The 20870-nt window shown below is 40.9% G+C and overlaps 1 protein-coding gene and 1 pseudogene across 4 annotated transcripts in view; both read right to left on the minus strand.

Annotated features, from left to right (window-relative positions):
* Positions 1-4283: 4283 nt before the first annotated feature.
* The window catches only part of GPC6 (glypican 6), a 1205004-nt gene continuing 1188417 nt past the window's right edge, over positions 4284-20870 (minus strand). For all 4 annotated transcript variants that reach the window (XM_089303510.1, XM_089303511.1, XM_051850542.3 and 1 more), the window contains 2 exons: positions 17358-17533; positions 4284-8698 (listed from right to left, as the gene is read on the minus strand). In XM_089303510.1, the coding sequence (XP_089159636.1) occupies positions 8496-8698; positions 17358-17533 (379 nt within the window). In that variant the 3' untranslated portion in view covers positions 4284-8495. The remainder of the gene's footprint in view (positions 8699-17357; positions 17534-20870) is intronic.
* On the minus strand, positions 9646-12687 carry LOC138843762 (lysine-specific demethylase RAD23B-like; annotated as a pseudogene).

Below are 20870 nucleotides of genomic sequence, written 5' to 3' on the forward strand. Positions count from 1 at the left end.
GCATAGGGAGATTACTGATGCCATAAACAGGAGTGTCAATTTGTAAAGTCAACAACAGGAGTCACTGTGCACTTACTCCTCATGTAGGATCTCTGTCCTTAATGTGCTGTGCATTGAGGCTTAATGCTATAATGAGTACTCAAACAGTATATTTCACTTTGTGTTTCTATGGGGGTGCAAACGGTTGAAATCTTTACTTAATGTACACTAAACTGATATTCTGTAAAAAAAAAAAAAAAAAAAAGAAATTATCAATTCCCAACTTGACTCTCACTGGGATTAAACATGACAATAGGTCTGATCTGATTTCATCATCATTTAAAAAAAATCATCTATTATTTTTCACTTTATGTTTCTGTGTGGGAGCAAACTGTTGAAATCCTTACTTAAGGTATACTAAGCTGATCTTCTGTATATTAAGATAATCGAAAATGAATCTTGATGTGAATGGAAGGGGAGAGGGAGTGGGAAAGGGGAGGGTTGTGGGTGGGAGGGACGGTATGGGGGGGAAGCCATTGTATTCCATGAGTCGTACTTTGGAAATTTATATTCATTAAATAAAAGATAAAAAAAAAACCAGTGAAAGGACCTTTAACTATGAAGAAGAAAGGCAAAGAAGCCTTTGAGAAATCCGTCACCAGGTCTTTGATTGGGTCGGATCTTCAAGTCAAAATTCTTCACACAATTTTTACAAAAGTTTCTTTCAGAGGCAAAGGTAGACAGACATGCACACAGAGCAAAAGAGAGGCAGAGTAACAGAGAGAGAATTTCCCTCTGTTGGTTCACTCCCCAAATACCCACAGCAGCCAGGACTGGGCTAGGGATGAAACCAGGATCCTGGAATTCAAACTCAATCAAGGTCTCCTACACGGGTATCAGGGGCCAAATTACTTGAGCTCTGTCTTTGGAGGTTTGAATCAGTGGAAAGTTGGAGTCAGGAGTGGGAACTATGTCTCGAACCCTTGCACTTTGATATGGGACACAGGCATCTCAACCGCCAGGCTGAATGTCCAGTACACAAGATGTTTCCATACATTTGTCAGCAAAACAGCCAAACTAGTTGTGCATTTGAATTGAATGATTGTTGGATTATTTTGATTTCTATTTTGGGTCCCTTCAACCATCAGAGTGGATAAATTATAGGCAAGGCTAATGTCTGGAAAGAGTCATGGGTAGTTGTGCTATGCATTGCGATTAAGCAGCTTTCTGTGAATGTAATGTCCAGGCCACCTTGATAAGAAGAAAGATTCTACATGTATTCTTGTTCGGGTATCATGTTTTGACTCACAGTTCCCAATTCAGTGCTTATAAAAGAACCCAGAACCAGTTGTTTATTTTGTTAGGATTTTAACTGTGAAAAATTTTAAGATAGACAACAACTAAATGGCAGTTCCTCTGGGAGTAAATATTTTTTATTTCTTTATTTTTTATTTTTATTTTTTTGACAGGCAGAGTGGACAGTGAGAGAGACAGAGAGAAAGGTCTTCCTTTGCCGTTGGTTCACCCTCCAATGGCCACTGCGGCCAACGCGCTGCGGCTGGCACACCGTGCTGATCCCAAGCCAGGAGCCAGGTACTTCTCCTGGTCTCCCATGGGGTGCAGGGCCCAAGCACTTGGGCCATCCTCCACTGCATCCCTGGCCACAGCAGAGAGCTGGCCTGGAAGAGGGGCAACCGGGACAGAATCCAGCGCCCCGACCGGGACTAGAACCTGGTGTGCCAGCGCCGCAAAGTGGAGGATTAGCCTAGTGAGCCGCGGCGCCGGACTGGGAGTACATATTTAATACATGCCCTCTGTGCAAATAAAACCTGTGAATTTCTATGCTCATACTTGTTGCCAATTCTCAGAGAAGTCCTGTATAATTCAGACAAGTTTGTGATAAAACACAGACTAAAATCATTCTCATATGCATTCAGTTTTCTGTCTTGTTCCAGTAGAACCATCACGGCCTCCTTTGTGTGACTGGGCAAGTTAATTATTCTCACTGTGTCTCATTTTATTCACTATTAAAGGGACATTATTATTCCTATATCATAGAGAGCCTAGAAGTACGTAAAGATAATAAAGTTCCTCATTAGCTCATGCTTTATGGTGCTTGTAAATACTGACAACATGGCTGCTAGGAGAGGCTGCATCGCATTAGGGTTCTGGCTTCAGGTGGTAATGACTTTCTTTTTGGTCAGTAAGCTTGGCATGGCTGTCCCGTTTACTTATTCAGCCGTCTCGAACCACTCCACTCACACTAGCTTGCAGGCACCCGAGGTTCAGAGATCATTCCTGGTGTGAGATCTTTGCATTTGCTTTTTCTCTGCCTGGAAATCTGTACCTCCAGGTCTGTTCATGGCTCTCTGTCCTTTCCTGCCATTAGATCATGGTTCACTTGTCACGGAAGAAGGCTCTCCTGGACCAGAAATCTAACGGACAGTCTTCTCTAGTCACTGTTCCCCCTTCTTGTTTCATTTCCTTCACGGCACCTGCAGATTTCTGAGTCATCTTGCTCTCTCATATGTTGTCTGTTTGAGAACAGAAATCTTGGTGTCTTGCCTTTGCATACATAACTGTCTGGCATGAGATAATTGCTCATATGTATCTTTTGAAAGAATGGGTAATTGTGTAACTCAGTCATTATTTTTTATTTTAAAAAATCCCTAGTTCTTGTTCTTAAAGAGAAGGTGACTTTATTCAAAGTAGATGTTCTTCCTCTTGAGTCCAGTTTGTCTTGAATCTGATCTCCTTTTTTGTTTCTTCACAAACTTGACCCCTCATGGGATAAAATTTCTCTTTTCTTGCTCTGCTTTGCACTTCAAGGTATATAAGAGCATGAACTTCATAAGGAGGCTACAAAAGCAGGCAGCTAATTCCTCCTGGTTACTGTGTGTCCCATTCATGAGCAAGCAAAATGTATTTGGCCACATGTTTATACCAGCAAATAAATATGTCGATGGCATGGAAATCTGACTTCACTAAACCAATTGTGAATGTCTGTTCTTAGACTTAAACTTGTGACTTCATCTTTCTCGCTGTCAAGATGCAAAATATCAGTTCATCTTCAATCACTACTGTTATAAAAAGTATCTTTTAATACATGTATTTGTATTAACTAGAAGAACAAATTCAGATAAATACTGCTGTTACCTGATAAAAGTGTCTTTGGGTTCATTTAGTTTTCCAAAACATTTGGATGTTTTTCTTTCCCAATAAATTGGCTTCCCTTTACTTCCAAATAAAATTTGTTTTGATTTTGTGGATAGAATTATCCTGAAGTTCTTTGTTTTGTAGAAATCACTTTTCTTAAAAAAAAATCACTTTTCTTAATAAAAATCAAAACAATCATAACAGGCTAAATTATAGTATGTTTTACATTTATATTCTGTACTCTTTGAAAAATTATCTGTTTGAGAGACAGAGAAGAGAGAGAGAGAGAATCCCCATCCAGTGGTTCACTTCCCAAATGTATCCAACTGGCCCGGGCTGAATCTGGGAGCCAGTAACTCCATTCAGGTCTCTTGCATGAGTGGTAGGAACCCAACTTCTTGAGCCATCACCAGCATCTACATTAGCTGGAAGCTGGATTTGGGAGAGGAACATGGACTTGAATCCAGGTACTCCTTTTTAGGATGTGGGCATCACAACTGGCAGCTTATCCGTTATGGCAGACACCTGTTCCTGAATGCTGTATTCTCGATCCCTTTATATGGGTTGTTTTATTTAGAAGTGTATTCTTAGAATAAATGATGTATGGGTATGTACAGTAATTATGATCAGCTGCATTAAAGAATGAATCATTTTCAACTGCTGGATTTTGACAGTCAGTGACAGTATCTAGTGTAGGATGAACACAGAGGAAGAATTTGATAAATATTTGTTAAGTGAATCTGTAGCAGGATATGCAACATTTAGCATGCTTGAGAGCATAGCATTTCAGGAATATAAAAACCAATGCAATTAGAATTTTGAAATTGTTACTTTTTCACATATATTTTCCTGATTTTACTTGTTGACATCAGTTCTCAAGACACTGAATTTTGAGGGGAGAAGGGGTGGAAAAGAAACAGAAGAGAGATACAGCGTTTTCCATACACATTTGGAATGCTCTAAATATTCTAAAGTTTCAAAAGTTTGCTATTTAAAATGCTGGATGTACTTAGGTGAGTGGCTCTATTTCCGTCTACGGGTTTTGTTTTTGAATACTGAAACTTCAAAAGGATAGCAAACAAAAAGAATTCAAAAGCACTGTAATTTAGACTGTGACAATAATTTAAAAAATACAAAAAGGGCACTGGTAGATTTTTAAAAACTATTTTAATACAAGATTAATAGCAATTTTCTATCCAAATCAGAAATGAAAAATCTTAACCCAAATAATATTCATTTGACAGTCACATAAAATTTTCGGTTTGGTGCACACATTTATCCTGCATATAAATTATGTATATGCTCACAGAGACTTCACTGTTATACCATCCCTAGGTGTCTTTTCATGGAAGCATCTCCTCACAAGACAATGTCAAGGATTCCAGTAACCACTCAACTTTGAATGAAGTTCCATTTGTCCCCACACTAAGCTGAGCCCATGTTGTCGCAAACCATGATATAGCAAGTCTCCAGAATGCGTACAAGTCAATGCTCTAATCACATAAATTGGCCTAAAACTAAACACTGGTTAATGGCTCCACCAAGGAGAAACATACTGCAAATTTATAAGTCATGATCTCCTTTACTCTTCTGTTGGCAAAGCTAAACTGTTGTCTTTTTTTTTTTTTTTTTTTGTAAATTAGAAGTCAGGTCTATTACTGACTGAAAGTAAATGAAAATGAGTTTGAATTTCTGCAGATTTTGGATGAGGCAAACTTTATACTTGCTAAACCATCTACCTTTAATCAAACCACCTGATAATTAGCCTTGCAAAGAGAAGTAATAAAAGAATCACAACTCAGGAATTTGCTAAGGTTTATTCCTCTTTGGGGACTTCAGTTGGTGTTCAGTCTGTAGCCAAAACATGTATGTAATGGCAAAAGAAATGAAGTAGGCTAATGTCTGCAGCAGGGAATATAAATGCACTCTCAGGGTTCTGCATTCAGTAATAATTTTAATGTGTTTGATTTAAAGAATGTTGCCTGTATAACTACTGCTTGTTGATGCATAGTAGCATGAACAAAACACTGTTTTCTATCCCTTACATCGAAAGCAGGAGAGACAGTTGGCTATCTGGGTAAATCACTGTAAGGGAGTTGGATTTCTAGAGCTCATGTTCAGTGATGGCTACAATCAGGACACCAAGCCAACATGGCCTTCCTTACGATAAGGTTGTCACGGTGGTTCTTCCACACAGAACCATAAACACAGCTCTTATTTTGTGAATGTGCAATTCATTCTTCTCTGCTGAAGACTTTAGCCTCTGCTTAGCTTTTGTTGTAACATATATAAAGCATCACATACACCAATTACAGACGTGTATTTCTGTTAGAAAAATACATATTGTAACTAAAGAACATGTAAATAGAGGCACTTCATTAAGCTAAGTGTTTGCAGTTCTGAACGTCACCCACCAATTTCTAGTGTCAGATTCCAGTGAGCCCATTCCTCTCTACTCATAACAGAAGTTAGGATGGGATAACAGAATTTAGGGGACGTTAGAGCAAATGAGAGCAGGCATAGAAATAACGGACCATCACTGCTTCCCCGTCACTGTGCGGAAATGAGAAAAATCAGTTTGGGTAAGGGGAGGGATGAATCCAAAATACTCACTGCAAAGGGCTAGTAGTGAGAGTAAACTAAATTCCTTAGGGACGGAAAAAACAATTCTCCTGTTAAATTAGTCTGAAAATCATCTGACAAAGTAGGATAATGATAAACACCAGGAAGTACAACTTGAATAACGTTTGACCACATCCATGCAGGGTGACTAATGTGGCACCATTTACTGATAGGCATTTCAGCTCTCTGCCTGGCTCAGATGCATCACCATATCTCACCAATAGGAATAATATTGATAATGAACGTGTTGAAAGAAATGAAGCAGGCGTTTTTATATTATATGTGTGTTTAGTGTGTACTGAACAGGGGTGCACATTCGTTAGGATAATGTGTATTCACACACATGCACAAAACTTTAGGGAAAACAAGGCATCCTGATCCATGTCATAGAAGATCCTGAAGAAATCTTTTCAGAGAAAGATTTGAAGTTTAAAGCCATAAAAACAACTTATTACTCAAATATTCTGGAAAATCAAGGTTGATTTAATTTGTATTGCACCTTAATTGTTGGAGAAAGACAATACTGATTTCTGAACATACAATGGACTGAGCATCATAAATGATTGGGCCTTCATAGACGTTTTATGTGTAACTGGTGACAGGAAGCTGAAATTCGTCAGTGAAATAGATGGTTTCCTGAAGGTACAAATGCTGAATTATATTAAATGTTAATTCTATAAAAGTTTAAATGAAAGGATGCCGGAAAGTCTCTCAGAATCCTACATTTTCTATTTTGTTAGGCGTAAAGTAGCAATAGATGCTTGTAAATACTTTGTTTTGCAAAAGTGCTCAAATATACTTAATACTACTGTGCCACATGTGTTCTACTTAAATGTGATGACTAAATCAATAGCTAATTTTAATTTTGATGAGAACAGAGATCGAAAAATACCATTTACGTGTCAATACTGTCAGTGAGTTAATTAAACCGTGACTGGCATACTGTGGTGACTTGAGACAATACTTTTCCCTACTCCAGATGCATCATAAAAACCAAGAAACATGTGGACAGTCAGCTGTATTCATAAAGCCCCAGTTTGGTTTATTTTGCTTTCTCTCTGCTAGGAGAAGCATAAGGCCTAGCTTTGGCGTACTTGGGGGTGGGGTGGTGGTGGGCTTCGGGGTGGAGGGATCAGGCTGTGGCTCTACATTGGCCCCATGAGTTTAGGTCATTCATCCAAGTGCCAAGCATCAGTCTAGGCCAAAGGTGTTGCACATGTAAGTGATGGTCTCTCGTGAGTGACATTCTGTACACGTCGTTTCCATCAGCAGTGAAGCACTGCCTGCCCATGGCTGTCCCATGAGCTCAGAACAGTCTGGAGCACCCAGGACAAAGCACGCTCATGTGGAAAGGGTGTGCCCTGGCAAACTTTTAATAAATGGACAGTTAGATACGTAAAAAGTTCTCTCTCTTGATTCTTGGTGCTCACAGATCATTGGAGGGTTCCCTTCTCCGAGCAGCACAAAACAAGAAGAGCTGGTTGACAAAACATTTTCATTACAAAGGTGTGTCAACCCTGAGCTTGGAATTAAGAAGTTAAAATCTGTGATTTTTATATATATATATAGATATAAAAATAGATGATCATACTAAGACTAAAAAAGTGAAAGAAATCTCCATGTCAGTACTAGAGATATATATATATTTTTGTTTTGACTTTTTTTTTGTTGTGAGTTTTTTTGTAAGAGAATGCCCTTGTGATGCAGAAACCAATTGACACAAAGCAAATAATTAAAAATGAAAACTCACCTATGGATCTAATTGTTTATCAATTCATTAACAGATCCCTTATTCTGATAGAGTGATGAACACAGGGGTGGAAAATCTAATTAATGTCAAACCTGTGGCAAAAGCAGGGATTATACATTGAAGTTTTTTTTCAGTTGAGATCTTTGAGGAGGTTGAATTGATGGGGATGTCCACTAGCAACTGAAGGTGAAGGGAAAAATCTGTGCCAATTGGATACAATGGACAGACATTAAGAGAATTAAGAAAAATGGTGCCATTTCTGAAATTGAAATAGGGCAGGGTGCGAGAGAGGTGCTGAGTCAGTAATTTTTGCTCTCAAAGATGTAATTCTAAATTTAATATCAGTACCTCCAAATCAATTTGGTATTTCGTGGTTAGAGTGCAAGATGACACCTCCAAGACCAACAATGTATTTTCACCACTTTAAAAAAAAGTTTGCAGCTTTCTCCCCATAAGCATTTTGTAAACCTGATTTGTTACAGAAAAGCTTACACTGGGAGTTGGCTGTCAAAGCCAAACCTATAGCTTTGAAGTTCCTTTATGTTTCTTTGTTGTTAGCTTCTTTGTTGAAAATGCAGTTGTCTTGGGGTTTGGCCTGATTTTGCAAGGAAAATTAGTTTCTTCCTACCTTTTTTTTTTTTTAAATGGGAAAAAAAAAAAAACCCACTCACAACGTGAGATTCCTTTACCTCTGCAGCATAAAAGCAAATGAAGGTAAGAAAACCTCCTGGTACGAAAGATTTGAGTAAGAATTCTCTCTAGGATAAACAGAGTCCCCACAGATAGCTGAAGGAAGGAGGAGGCAGCTCAGTCTGGCACCCGGTGTTCTTTGGGAAAACAAAAAGGGAGGCAGATCACAGCACTGCTCTCCTCTCATAGAAAACGGTAAGTTTTTGTGGCGTGGTCCATTGTCCAAGAGTGTAAGAAAAGAAGTGAGTTGGCCATTCAAATAGCTAAAATGCAGTTTCATCTGACCAAAAACCCAGGATTATCTGCACAGTCTCTGCAGTGCCAGGGCCAGGCAGACCAGAGACCAGGAGAGCAGGGAGTGGCCAAGCTGGGCTGCAGCTGAGTCCTCTTCTCTCCGGTCGGGATCGGCTGCAGGGGCCTCTGTGGTGACAAACTCGAATTCTGTGGGACACACATCATCCATGCACCCGCTGCCGCTCCCTGAGCCGCTGGATTCATCACCTGGAGTGGAAAGACGGGAGAAGAAGGTTAAACTGGAAAACAGGAGAGAGGCAAGGCCAAGAGCACCCTGGATCTGGGCATGGTGCTGGTGGGGGAACTCTTGCCCAGCCAAAGCTCTCCCACCTACCCCATCAATCAGATGGTTGTTTTTTTTTTCTTTTGAAGTTTCTTGAGAAGTAGAGAGTGAGCGAGCGAGTGCACTGCCATCCACTGGTTCACTCCCCAAAAGTCTCTGATACTCTCTCTGACAATGACCAAAGCTGGGAGCCCAGAAGTCCATCCAGGTCTCTCACATGAGAGGCAGGAACCCAATCATTTGAGCCATCACTGCTGGCTCCCAGGGTCTGCGTTAGCAGGACCTGGAGGGGGAGTGGTATTGAACCCAGGCGCTGTGATGGGGGATGTAGGTGTCTTAAGTGGCATCTGAAGCCCTATACCACATGCCCATTTCAGGTTTGTTTTGAAGATGTATTCATTTATTTTTAAGAAAAGAAAGAGCTCTGTTGAGATCCCGTTCACATATCATAAGATTTGCACATTCAAAGTCATAATGCAGTGGTTTCTAGTGTATTCACAAAGGTGCACAAACATCACCAGAATCGAATTTTCCAACATTTTCCTCACCCCAAAAAGAGCTTCCTTGTTTACTCCTTGGGGCTTTGTGTCTCCCCCACCCATAGCCCACAGCGGCCACAAATTTGGTTGCTTCTCTTTTGCTTTTAAGATTTTTCTTTTATTAATATGCATCTCGATCGTATATTTTCCAAAATACTTTCCAGTCATGTCTCAACGATTGTTCCAAAAGATCGCACTAGTCTTTCAGTCAGTTACTGGGCTGCCTTTCAGTTCTGTCTGCCTTCTCTTCTTGAAAGCAATATAATGACTTTGATGGTAATAGATTTACAAATATCAGAAATCCAGTTTTGAAGCATTTGCGCTAATTCTGAACTGGATCAGCATTCTGTGGGCTTTTGAAACAGGCAGCAGTTTGGCTTCTGACTTGCTCCTAATCACACTTCTGCTGAGGAGAGGGGAAGAGAGGGGAAGTGAATGCTGCATTTCTCCACTGGCCCCAGAAGTGCGAATTTCACAAAGGGACACGTCAGAAGTAAACATGCAATGGTGGCTTTAAAACTTTTAACTGCAATATAATAAACAGAGATTAGACACCTACTGATATTCCTCCAAAAGACAAAATGTGAACAGGAAAATAACTCTCCCTTCATTTGCACAGCTTCTCAAATCATGTTAGAATGGTCTCACATTGAAGTCGATGATCAACAGATTTTAAAATAGCAGTAAATGTCTTCACTTTAAGAAAAAGCTTCCCTTTCTCTCCTTCCCCACCCAAAGTATTTAACATGAAAGATTGGTCTTCCTTACATATTAATTTCATATTTATGTGAAGAAGCAATAGCCATCACTAATTAGGCATTTGTTATAGTTGTTCCCCCTGCCCCCAATTTTTGGCAGTTTCACAAAACCATTATCTAGTGTTGCTATGAAACAGAGACTTTAAATTCTAGGGAACAAAGTCTCTTTCTAAAGCTAATGTTAAGTTGAAATATAAAGCGCAGGGCATTAGACTACATTTCTGGATTTAGTACACTAAAAAGAGGGAAACCTAGGAAAAGTTACTTACTGTTTTGTCGAAGACAGAGACCTACAAAAGCTGATTTGTGGTTACATCATATTTTATACTGTGCATTTGCGGCATCTGCTAGTTAAAGAAAGACCTGCACTGAATCCATCCTTGCCCTGTATCCTAGATCCCCAACCATCTAGGACTCTATACCAAGAGTTGTGGGTATGAGTCCAAGCCGTCGCAGACAATCCAGTGGACAGTCAGTGTGATGCAGTGGCGTGAACGTGAGCCACAGAGTGCCTGCTGGGCTTCGGCAAAGTTCTGCTGTGGAAGAAAATTGGCAGCCAACTTGTCATTCTTCTCACAAGTAAAATATGCTTGTATCAGTGGCCTTCACGGATCTCTGAGTGAGACCCCAGTGGAAAGAGGCCATCAAAGAAGGAGGTACCTTTCTCTGAAGGGAGGAGAGAACTTCCACTTCACTTATGGCTCTATCTAAATATAATGGAGTTTGTGGACTCAAAAGGCTTCCATAGCCTTGGCAGCTTATGGCAAGAGCCTTGGGTGATCACTAAAGTCATAAATAAGAGTGTTAATTGTTAAATTAACAACAGGAGTCACTGTGCACTTACTCCCCATGTAGGACCTCCATCATTAATGAATTGTACTATGAGAATTAACAGTAAAACTAGTCTTCAAACAGTACTTCATACTGTGTGTGTGTGTATGTGGGGGTACAAACTGCTGAATTCTTTATTTAGTATAGAGTTGGTCTTCTGTATATAAAGTTAAACTAAAACTGAACCTTAATGAAGAATGGGATGGGAGAGGGAGTAGGAGGTGGGACATGAGTGGGGGTGGAAGGGTGAGCATGGGGGGGAAGAACCACTACATTCCTAAAGTTGTACCCATGAAATTTGCACTCATTAAATAAAAGCTTTTTTAAAAAAAAGGCCGTCAGGAAATCCCAATTCTAGAGCTTCTGGTTCCTGAGGTGTTACTTGAATGCAGTTCATATAACCACGTGTAGCTTCTGTAATTCCCACTCTCCCACCTGCTCCCTCAGCTGGCGCCTTTAACATATGAATGAGATACTCCTGGTGTTGGCTGATTTTCTGTAGTAATTGAGGGCTTTCTTTGAACTATCTGTTGGAGCAATCCCAGAAGCAGGGAAGGATTGTGTTGAATAATTTGTCTCATCTGTTGGAACTCAGGCCTCTTCCATAAAAATTCCATAAAAATCAAAGAGATACCCTCTAGAACTTGTTGTTATTGTCTCTGTTGCTGTCCCTGCACCTGCAGCCACTGCTAAAGACTGAGGAGCTCCAGTACCAGTGGCTTGAGGGGCTTGACCACAGTCCCACTTTCTCCGTCAGGATCTCAATTAGAGGATACTCCACAACTTAGGGTTGTTGAAACTGGCTCTCAGGGCTACAAGGACTTTCTCTCATTCATAGCCCATTGACATTTCAGTCACCATCTTGTCGTAAGTCTGGCCTGACACAAGTGTACTTGTTGCATTGTCAAGAAGGTTTGATTGAGGAACAGTTCCCTGGCTTACTGTCAGCTGATACTGGGCCAGTAGGCGCTGGCATGTCTACCAGCTTTTCTGCAGGTTTCTCTCACGTAGTTGCTCTAGCAGGTGCAGGTTCAGAAGATGCTGTCATTGATGCTGGAACCATGGAGACAGGCATAGAAGAGGCAGTCACAGCCAGGGCAGGTGTTGGGGCCTGAGTTACAGGGGGTGCTGGGGAGGAACTAACTGCCGTGGTGGCAGGATTTGAATGCTGAGTTGATGGTGCTGTCACTGCTCTGGGTTTTGTCACCATTACCACCACAGTACTTTCCTCATCAGTTTTATATTCTTTGAGAGCAGTGCCATTAGTGAGGAGTTTGCTGGCTTAAATTAATTGTTGTCCCACTACCAAAAAGGCATCTTCTCCCTTTTCAGATTGAGTTTTCTCTTTCAGTGCTCTCACTGTCTCCTCGGGTTCTGTGTTGATCTGAAAGGCTGCTGCTGGAAGGCCTTCAGGGTGATGCATGTGGTGCGGCTGTGTAGGTCCTCTGCTGGGCCCGTGCCACTTCCTGGCCACTCGCCCACTCACCCTAACCACACACTCTCTCGGGAGGAAGGGGCGGGGTGGGGGCTTTTCCCAGTCACCTTGGTCTATCTACTCATTTATTTAAAAAGAGAGGAAGGGAGAGAGAGATCTTCCATCTGCTGGTTTTCCCTCCAACTGCCCACAACAGTTGGGCTGGGTCAGACTGAAGCCAGGAATCCAGAACTCCGTCTGGATCTCTCACATGGGGTGGCAGGGATCCAAGTACTTGGGTCGTCATCTGCTGCCTTCCTGGATGCATTGCAGGAAGTTGGATTGGAAGAAGTTTACCCAGGACTTAAACGGGAGCTCTGATATGGGATGCAGGTGTCCCAAGAGGCAGCTTAACCCAATGTGTCACAACACTCAACCCTCAGGTTTGTTTTCCGTGGGCAGATTTGTGACAGGCAGATGTACTGTACAGCAGTGAAACACAGTGCTAGTTGACATCCAGAGTAATGTAACCTACGGAATTTGTAAAACTCAGGCCTAGTGGGAGGCCACACTTACCATGTTGGCATTGCAAAGATCTCTTCTGGACAATATTTAAATTACTTTTTTGAAATTCTGTTCTTTGCTCTTTTTGGGGTGTGTGTGTATGTATGTATGTATGTATGTGTATCTGAGAGCCATTGTCCTTGGCAGATGTCATGCTTTTAAAAGGATTTTGGAAGCCTATTTTAAAGAAAAACCCAGAGGAGGAAAACCAACATAGCACACAGGAAGTTGGAGGAGCAAGAGCAAACAGCTGTGGAAGGCAGGTAGGGTTGTCCGCTCACCGCCTTCCCGTCTATGTTGTCCTCAAGAGCAAGGATGGATCCATCTCATCCAGCCACTCCCATTAATCAGGGCCTGCTGCTTGGCCCATTCCTTCATTGGTTTTTTATATTTTAACTGTTTGAAAAGAATCAAATGACAGTTATTTTGTCACCTGTGAAAAGTGTATCTGAAAATCAAGTTTCAGTGTCCCTGTCCTCCTCTGAGCTTTCGTTGGCTCCAGCCACCTCCATTTAGCTGCAGACTATCTGTAACTGCAGACAATAGAGTGGAGATAAGAGCAGACGGGGGCGGGATTGTGAGAGAGGCTATATGGCCCTCAAAGTCTCGCATATTTAATATCTGACTTTTTAAGATTTATTCATTTGAGAAGCAGGGAGAGAGAGAAGGAGAAAGAAAAGAGAAGACATCAATCCACTAGTTCACTGCCTCAATGACTGCAATGGGTGGAGATGGACCAGGCAGAAGCCAGGAGCCTGAAGTCCATCTGGGTCTCCTGTGTGGGTGGCAGGGGCCCAGGTACTGGGCCATCATTTACTGTCTGCCCAGGCACATTAGCAGGGAGCTGGATTGGAAGTGGAGCAGCCAGGACTTGAGCTGGCTCTAACATGGGATGTTGGATGCTGACGCTGGTGGTTTAACCCACTCTGTAACAGTGCTAGCTTCTAATGTCCGAGTCTTTAAAGCAACAGTTTGCCATTCCCTGCTTGAAAGCAATGCCCAGTGCTCACACCATGTGTTGTCTTAAAGTGTCATCTTTCTTTGCTCAGTATGCATCCTGGCCCACAGTTCCCATCTCTCACTGCTTAGTTTCTTCCTGTTTGACAAGCGCTCTCTCCAACCTAGTCCCATATGAGTTCATCTGTTACCAGCCATGTGAAGATACTTATTACCACCCAGGATTGCATTGCTGATTTTCTTGTTTACCACTCATCTCTTCCTCAAGAAGGTAAGCTGAGGATGTACATTTTTTAGGGAAGAACCTTTGTATATGTTGTTTTCTGCAGCATTCCACAGCTTTTGATGGTCTCTGGCATGCAGCAGGTGCTCAATAAATACTTGTGGAGTAAATAGATGTGCCATGGGTGGTCTACTTGGCTTTTGTCAGTTTCCTCATCTGAACAAATATGGATGATAACTTTTACCTTGCAGAGTGTATGTGAAGACAATTTGATAACATGTGTGAGGCATTGAACCCACTGCTATCAGTATTGCCTGATGGAAAAAATATGGTTCCTACAATTCGGGTGACCCAGAGTTTAACCTGTTGTTTTGAATTTAAATGACCTAGTGAGCCATTTGACCTCTTTTAGGTTCTACATTCCTCACCTGTAAAATCAGTAATAATACCCACATGTGTCTCCTGGAATTGTTATGGGGAAAAGTGAGATAATGTTTCTGGAAGGACTCAGGAAACTTAAGTTTTATGATGCCATTTGCTACTTCTCCCACTTACTCAGTGCTTCTAACAGCCCCACACCCCTCCCTTGCTGGCTTCAAATGGTGATGCTCCTTGGGCTGCTTCTGAGAGTCTGACAGCATCCTGGCTGCTGGGTGCTGCTTAAGTAAATTCAAGGTCATGTAGGGACTCATGTTCCCTTCAATGACAAAAACAGTGTAGCTCCCACGAAGGGGCATCTAAATAAAAGGTGATTTCACATGTACATACTACATTCGTTGTTTGGTTTTTATCCTTTTCAATTGACAGTACTAATTGCACAGCTTTTGGGGGGTACTTTGCCATAGGTCATTACATGTATACACTGTGTAATGATTGAATCAGGGTCATTAGCATTTCCTTCTGCTTATCATTTTTCTGTGTTTAGAACCTTCAAACTCCCTTTGTTCTTCATAAAATGCACAATAGGTTGTTGCTGTAGAACACTAGACATTACTCTTCATATCCAAGTATATTTTTTTACCCATTATCCAATCTTCCTCCATTCCATTCCTACTTTTCCTAGTTTCTAGAAATCACTACTCTGCTCAACTTTTTAAGCTTCCATGTTTGAGTGAGAACATGCTGTATACTAGGCTGTTAACATTTTTTCTGATTTATCTTTAGTGGCCTTTTATAAGGGGGAGAATGCCCATTAATTAAATTCAGAGATACCAGAATTGCTAAGGGAATTGTTCTGAACACTAGTATCCTGACAAAGAGTAATATAACCTTTACAAAGATATTATTAAAGCAACTTAAAATATTAAAATTGTTCGAAGCACATAATTATAGATTCTGGCTGGCAAAATAATGGCCCCATCTCTTTTGGATAAAGAATCATAAATGGGTTTTAAGGAGTGGGATTGGCAACGTAAGTGTCAAAAACAGTAAGGGTGCCAATGGCTATAAGATGTGATCACAGTTTGTATGATAGTATCCTGAGGACCACATATAGAGCTTGGGTTAGAGCCAAGGGATGCTTTTAGTGTTGTTGGTTTTTATTTTCCTTTGAAAGGAAATGGAGCATGATCTCTGTCTCCTGGACATTCTCCGAGTGTTGCAGATTGACATGGATTTAACATCTATAGGTCAGAGAAGAGAGAGGAGCAAGGGGCAACCACATCTCATTCATATGTGTCTTCCATTATCCATTCCAATAGTCTCTCCCTAGAGAGTGAAGCATGTTGTTAAATGAAGAAGGCAGAACAGAAAGTGAGAGGAGTGAGGCTACGTAATGAGTAGGAGCAAAACGAAGAAAGCCAAGGCCTTGTGTGATATTCATATTGGAAAGGAGAGGCTTAGCTAAGAAGACAATGGCATGACTCTGAGAAATACAGTCCATTGGGTTGGCTCAGAAAATTAATTTTTGAGTTCTTTAAAATGGAATAAAGTGCTAAAATTTTTCTGCAGGGACAACTCAGTAAGCTGACAGTATGGATGACTTAATGTCTTCCATCTGGAACTTTCTATTTCATTAATTTAAGCACTCAAGAATCATCTTTTACTTCAGTGACCAAATGACAGAATCCCTAGCAATTTCACATCTTTATGTTCCATAATTTTTTTCCTGGGAACTCTCTCTTTAAGGGTATACACTAAAAAAAACACCCAAAACAAGAAACAATAACCAAAACTTGCCTTTGTAGTTATGTATCTTGGAACCACTTAGGCAAAACCAACTGTAGTTAGCTTCATGTCAATGTTTACTTAATAGTCCTTCAAATTATTTCTGATGCTTTGTCATGTGAAATATTGCATTGGTGTTTTACTTTCTCTCAGTACTTCAGATATGAATGTCTATGGGTTATGTATGTACACTACTATATAGAGTGGGAGATAATGCTGAACCCACTCATTTACTACCCACCAGGTGCTGTCTTAGATCCTTGCTCTATCACCACAAATGGGCCTCCAAGCATTTCCTTGGGCAGGGTGACTCTCCATTTTATAGAAGAGGAACCCGAGACTCAAGAAATAGAGTAGCTATGCTCTCTGACTTACAATGGAGTTTTGCCCCAGTAAACGCATGGAAAATTGAAAATATTCAATTTTGTTGAAAATGGACTGATGACACCTAACCTGCTGGACATCCTAGCTCAGCAACACAGGGCACCATACATGTAGTTGTCCACCCTTATGGCCATGGGGCTGACTGGGAGTTGGGCTTGCTGTTGCTGCCCAGCATTGTCAGAGAGGATGAGACATTCAACGCCAGCCCAGGACAAGGTCAGAGTTCAAAATTCCAAATGTGGTTTTCACTGAATACAGATTGCTTCCATATCATCCTACCTGAACCATCATAAGTTGGAGACCATATGTAATCTGTTGAAAACCTAAGTTCACAAGTGATTAAGACAAGGGTTTTAACCCTGCATATTTGAGCAATATGTAGAACATTTTTCAGTGATATTGGGGCGGAGGGATGGAAGCTGGATTTTGTGGCAGATGTAAATACTGATGAGAAGAGAAAGTTAAAAACAGGGCTTTGGTGCTTTCTCATTGATGGATCAACTAGCCTATGAAACCCTGCTGAATATGATTTATTGGGACTATTTCTTAAGACCAGCTATGATTTTATCTTCACTTTTGTGGCTCAGATTTTCATGGAATATGAAAATGGTTACAGATTAGGGAAGAAAAAGACAAAGCCCAAGAGTATACTGTTCTTGAAGAAAAAGGATGATAAGATAAAAGTACAGTGTGCTCCATCGCCATCTTTCACTCTCAAAGTTACTGAGCTGCTAAAGCTATTCTTACTCGTGTCCTGGAAGTTGACATCATTGCCATTGTATGCATTCTTCAGTTTGTTGGTCATCACCCGGAGAGCCATGATCTGCTGTCTGATGAAAGTGTCAGGCCTGGTGATGTCCACGTCCACCTCGGGATTGTTGATCTGGTTTGTTAGCCCATCATTCATAATCTCAGGCAGGTATCTGTAAGGCAGAGAGGAAGAGAACAGCTCAGGACAGTGCAGCAGGGACTTGGAAACCAGATTCTGCCATGTCAGCTTGAACAGTGAGCCAGAGCACTTGGCCAAAAGTGGACATAGTCCTGGAAAACAAATGCCAAATGGTACAAACAAGGAATACATTTTCTGAGGACATGTGGCTAAAATGGCTTCAGACTGTTTTGTTTTTGTTTTTTGAATGACACTGATTTCTTAGGTAGGCTCCTTTATAATATGTAAATGTTAAATTAGGAACTTAGAGAAATCATTACTTAAAATTAACTACTCATTTCTGCATTGCAAATGTTACAGAGCTCAGGTGAAAGGGGTTGATAACTTCCTCAGTCCTCCTGTTAATTTTTGTATCGAGAACTGGACTTAAAAATTACACACAGCATGACAGAGTTCTCTTCTGTAAGGATTCCCTTTCTAACTCACAAGTCCCTGTCTCAGATTTTCGTATTCTTTTTTAAAGACTTTCATTATAAAGAGAAGAGATTTCATGTATTTCATAGGTACAGTTCTAAGAAGATAACCATGCTCCCCCCCACACTTTCCTTCTCTCAGTCCCCCTCCTTCCTTCCTTCCTTTTCTTTCCTTTTTTCATTAATTTTTGCATAGACATAATTTCAATCCACTCTATAATCACAGACTTAATCACAAACCATAATATTGAACAAGTAAAAAGTAGGAAGACTACAGTTCCGCAGGAGTATAAACAAGGGCTAGAAACAACAGGATTACCACAGGAGGTCCATTTCATTGATATACATTTTTTATTCTATATTAACTACCACATACCAGAGAAAATATGATATTTGTCTTTTTGGGATTGACTTCTTTCACTAAGCATAATGATTTCCAGTTGCATACATTTTGTTTTAAATGACAGAATTTCATTTTTTAAAAATTTTATTTAAGTTATACAAGTTTCATGTTTTTCATATATACAGATTTAGGAACATAGTGATACTTCCCCCTCTACTCTCCCTCCTGCCCATGTTCCAACACTTCTTCCTCCTCCTCCTCAGATTCCCACTCTTACATTTTTGTAAAGATCTATTTTCAGTTTACTTAATGATTGTATAGTTAACCCCACACTAAGTAAAAGAGTTCAACAAATAGTATGAACAAAAAAACCACTGTTCCTCAATGGAAGAGACGGGGGCTGTAAACAATCATTGAATCTCAAAATGTCTATTTCACTCCAGTACATTATGTTTTAGGTATTCTGTTAGTTACCTCAGATCTGGGAAAACATGTGATATCTGTCTTTCTGGGACTGGCTTATTTCACTAAGTATAATGGTTTCCAGTTGCGTCCATCTTGTTGTAAAAGATGGAATTTTATTTTGTTTTATAGCTGAGTAGTACTTCATAGTGTATATATACTGTAATTTCTTTATCCAGTCAACAGTTGGTGGACATCTGGGTTGATCCCATATCTTAGCTATTGTGAATTGTGCTGCAGTGAACGTGGTGGGTATAGATAACTCCTTCAGTGCTGATTTCTTTTGGTTTGGGTAAATTTCCAGGAGTGGGATGGCTGGGTCCTACAGTAGGTCTATTTTCTGATTTCAGAGGTATCCCCATACTGTCTTTCACAGTGGCTAGTTTAGATTCCGCCAACAGTGGTTAGGGTACCTTCATTTTTAATGGCTGAGTAGTATTCCATAGTGTATGTATACTGCATTTTCTTTATTGAGTCATCAGTTAATGGAGATCTGGGTTGATTCCATCTCTTAGCTGTTGTGAATTAAGCTTCAGTAAACATGAGGATTCAGATAACTCTTTCACATGCTGATTTCATTTTGTTTGGGTAAGTTCCCAGGAGTGGGATGGCTGGGTCACGTGGTAGATCTATTTTCAGATTTCTGAGGCATCTCTAGACTGTCTTCCACAGTGGTTGTACTGGTTCCTACCTCAGATTTTAATCAGAGGAAACTTCTGGATATAAAAAATACCTTTGGCAAGTTTTAGGAGTAACCAATGCTTGTTGGAGTGTTTGAAATGTCAGGGTTTTCAATTTTACAACAGAATGTTGGGTCCAGTTTGGTAGATTTGCCAGCACTTGGTGAGGTATCTCTACCAAAATGTCAAAGTTGTCAGTCCTTCAGTATCAGCTGTCTAAGCTGCCTATGTTTACTTACGTAAGTGGAGGCTATCGATCTCAGAACCTTGCTTGGAGCGCTCTCTGATTCTTCTTACCCTCATGGCCTGTCAACCTCACAGTGTTTACTTTTCGCAAAGATTCTCATTCCTGCTTCTGTTCTCCCAAACTGAGTTCTCTCTCTCTCTCTTCCCTTTTGAGTGCATCCTGAATCCACTGTCGAGTGAATCTTCATAACATACTGTTTTTGCAATATCACTACCCTGTTTAAAAACTTCTGAGGTAGCAGCTAGTGTCCAGTGAGCACTTAGTAAATGCTAAGCAGTGTGATATGTACTTCACATGCATTTTTAAATTCAGTCTGGAAGCAAGTGTAGCAGACAGGTACTGTTTTATCCCCATTTTATGAAATAGAAAACTGAGACTTAGAAGAAGTAAATTTGTAGGCACAGAGCTAGCAGATGGCAAGCCATAATTTCAGTCTAGTCTAGGTCCAGAGTCCCTTAAACACTGGCCCGTGCAGCCTGGTGGATTACAAAGCACAACTCTCGCTTTCTAGCCTAGCAGTCAAAGCCCATTTCCACCGAGTTCTACTTTCTTAAACTGCAGTACTCTCATCAAGGAATTCTTATGTCTTACAGAGTCCATTCCTTTATCTGTCTGCTTGCCTGTTCCACTGGTTTTCCTTATCTAAAATGCGCTTTCTCAATTAAGTCCCAAATACCCTTAAACAATTAGGACAATCCTCCCTTTCTCCTGATGTATTTTTCAGCTTTCAGGATCTGCCCATACTTTTGTAGCCCTGCCAGGTTCCCTTGGGAATTACATGCATTGTAAGCTGAGAGCTGAGGCAGCAAGTAGGTGCTGAAATCCAGGTCATTTCTGCGGTCACCAAGCCGTGCACCTGCAGTGCCTTTTCTTTTCTCTTTTCGGTAATCTTTAATTTTTTTAAGGGGCAGGTGTTGTGGCTCAGCAGGTCAAGCAGCCACTTGGGACTCAGTGTCCCATAACAGAGTGCTGGTTGGAGTCCTCGCTGCTTCACTACTGACCCAGCTCCCTGTTACTGTGCCTGGGAAGCAACAAATGATGGCCCACGTACTTGGTTTTGCACCACCCACATGGGAGACTCAGGTGGAATTTCTGGCTTTGGCCTGGCCCAGCCCCTGCTGTTGTGTGAAAACTTCAGGACTGAACCAGTGGATGGAAGAACTTTG

Source organism: Oryctolagus cuniculus, chromosome 9 (genome assembly GCF_051225735.1).
Source record: "Oryctolagus cuniculus isolate XC-2025 breed Fujian yellow rabbit chromosome 9, ASM5122573v1, whole genome shotgun sequence".
Lineage (NCBI taxonomy): Eukaryota > Metazoa > Chordata > Mammalia > Lagomorpha > Leporidae > Oryctolagus > Oryctolagus cuniculus.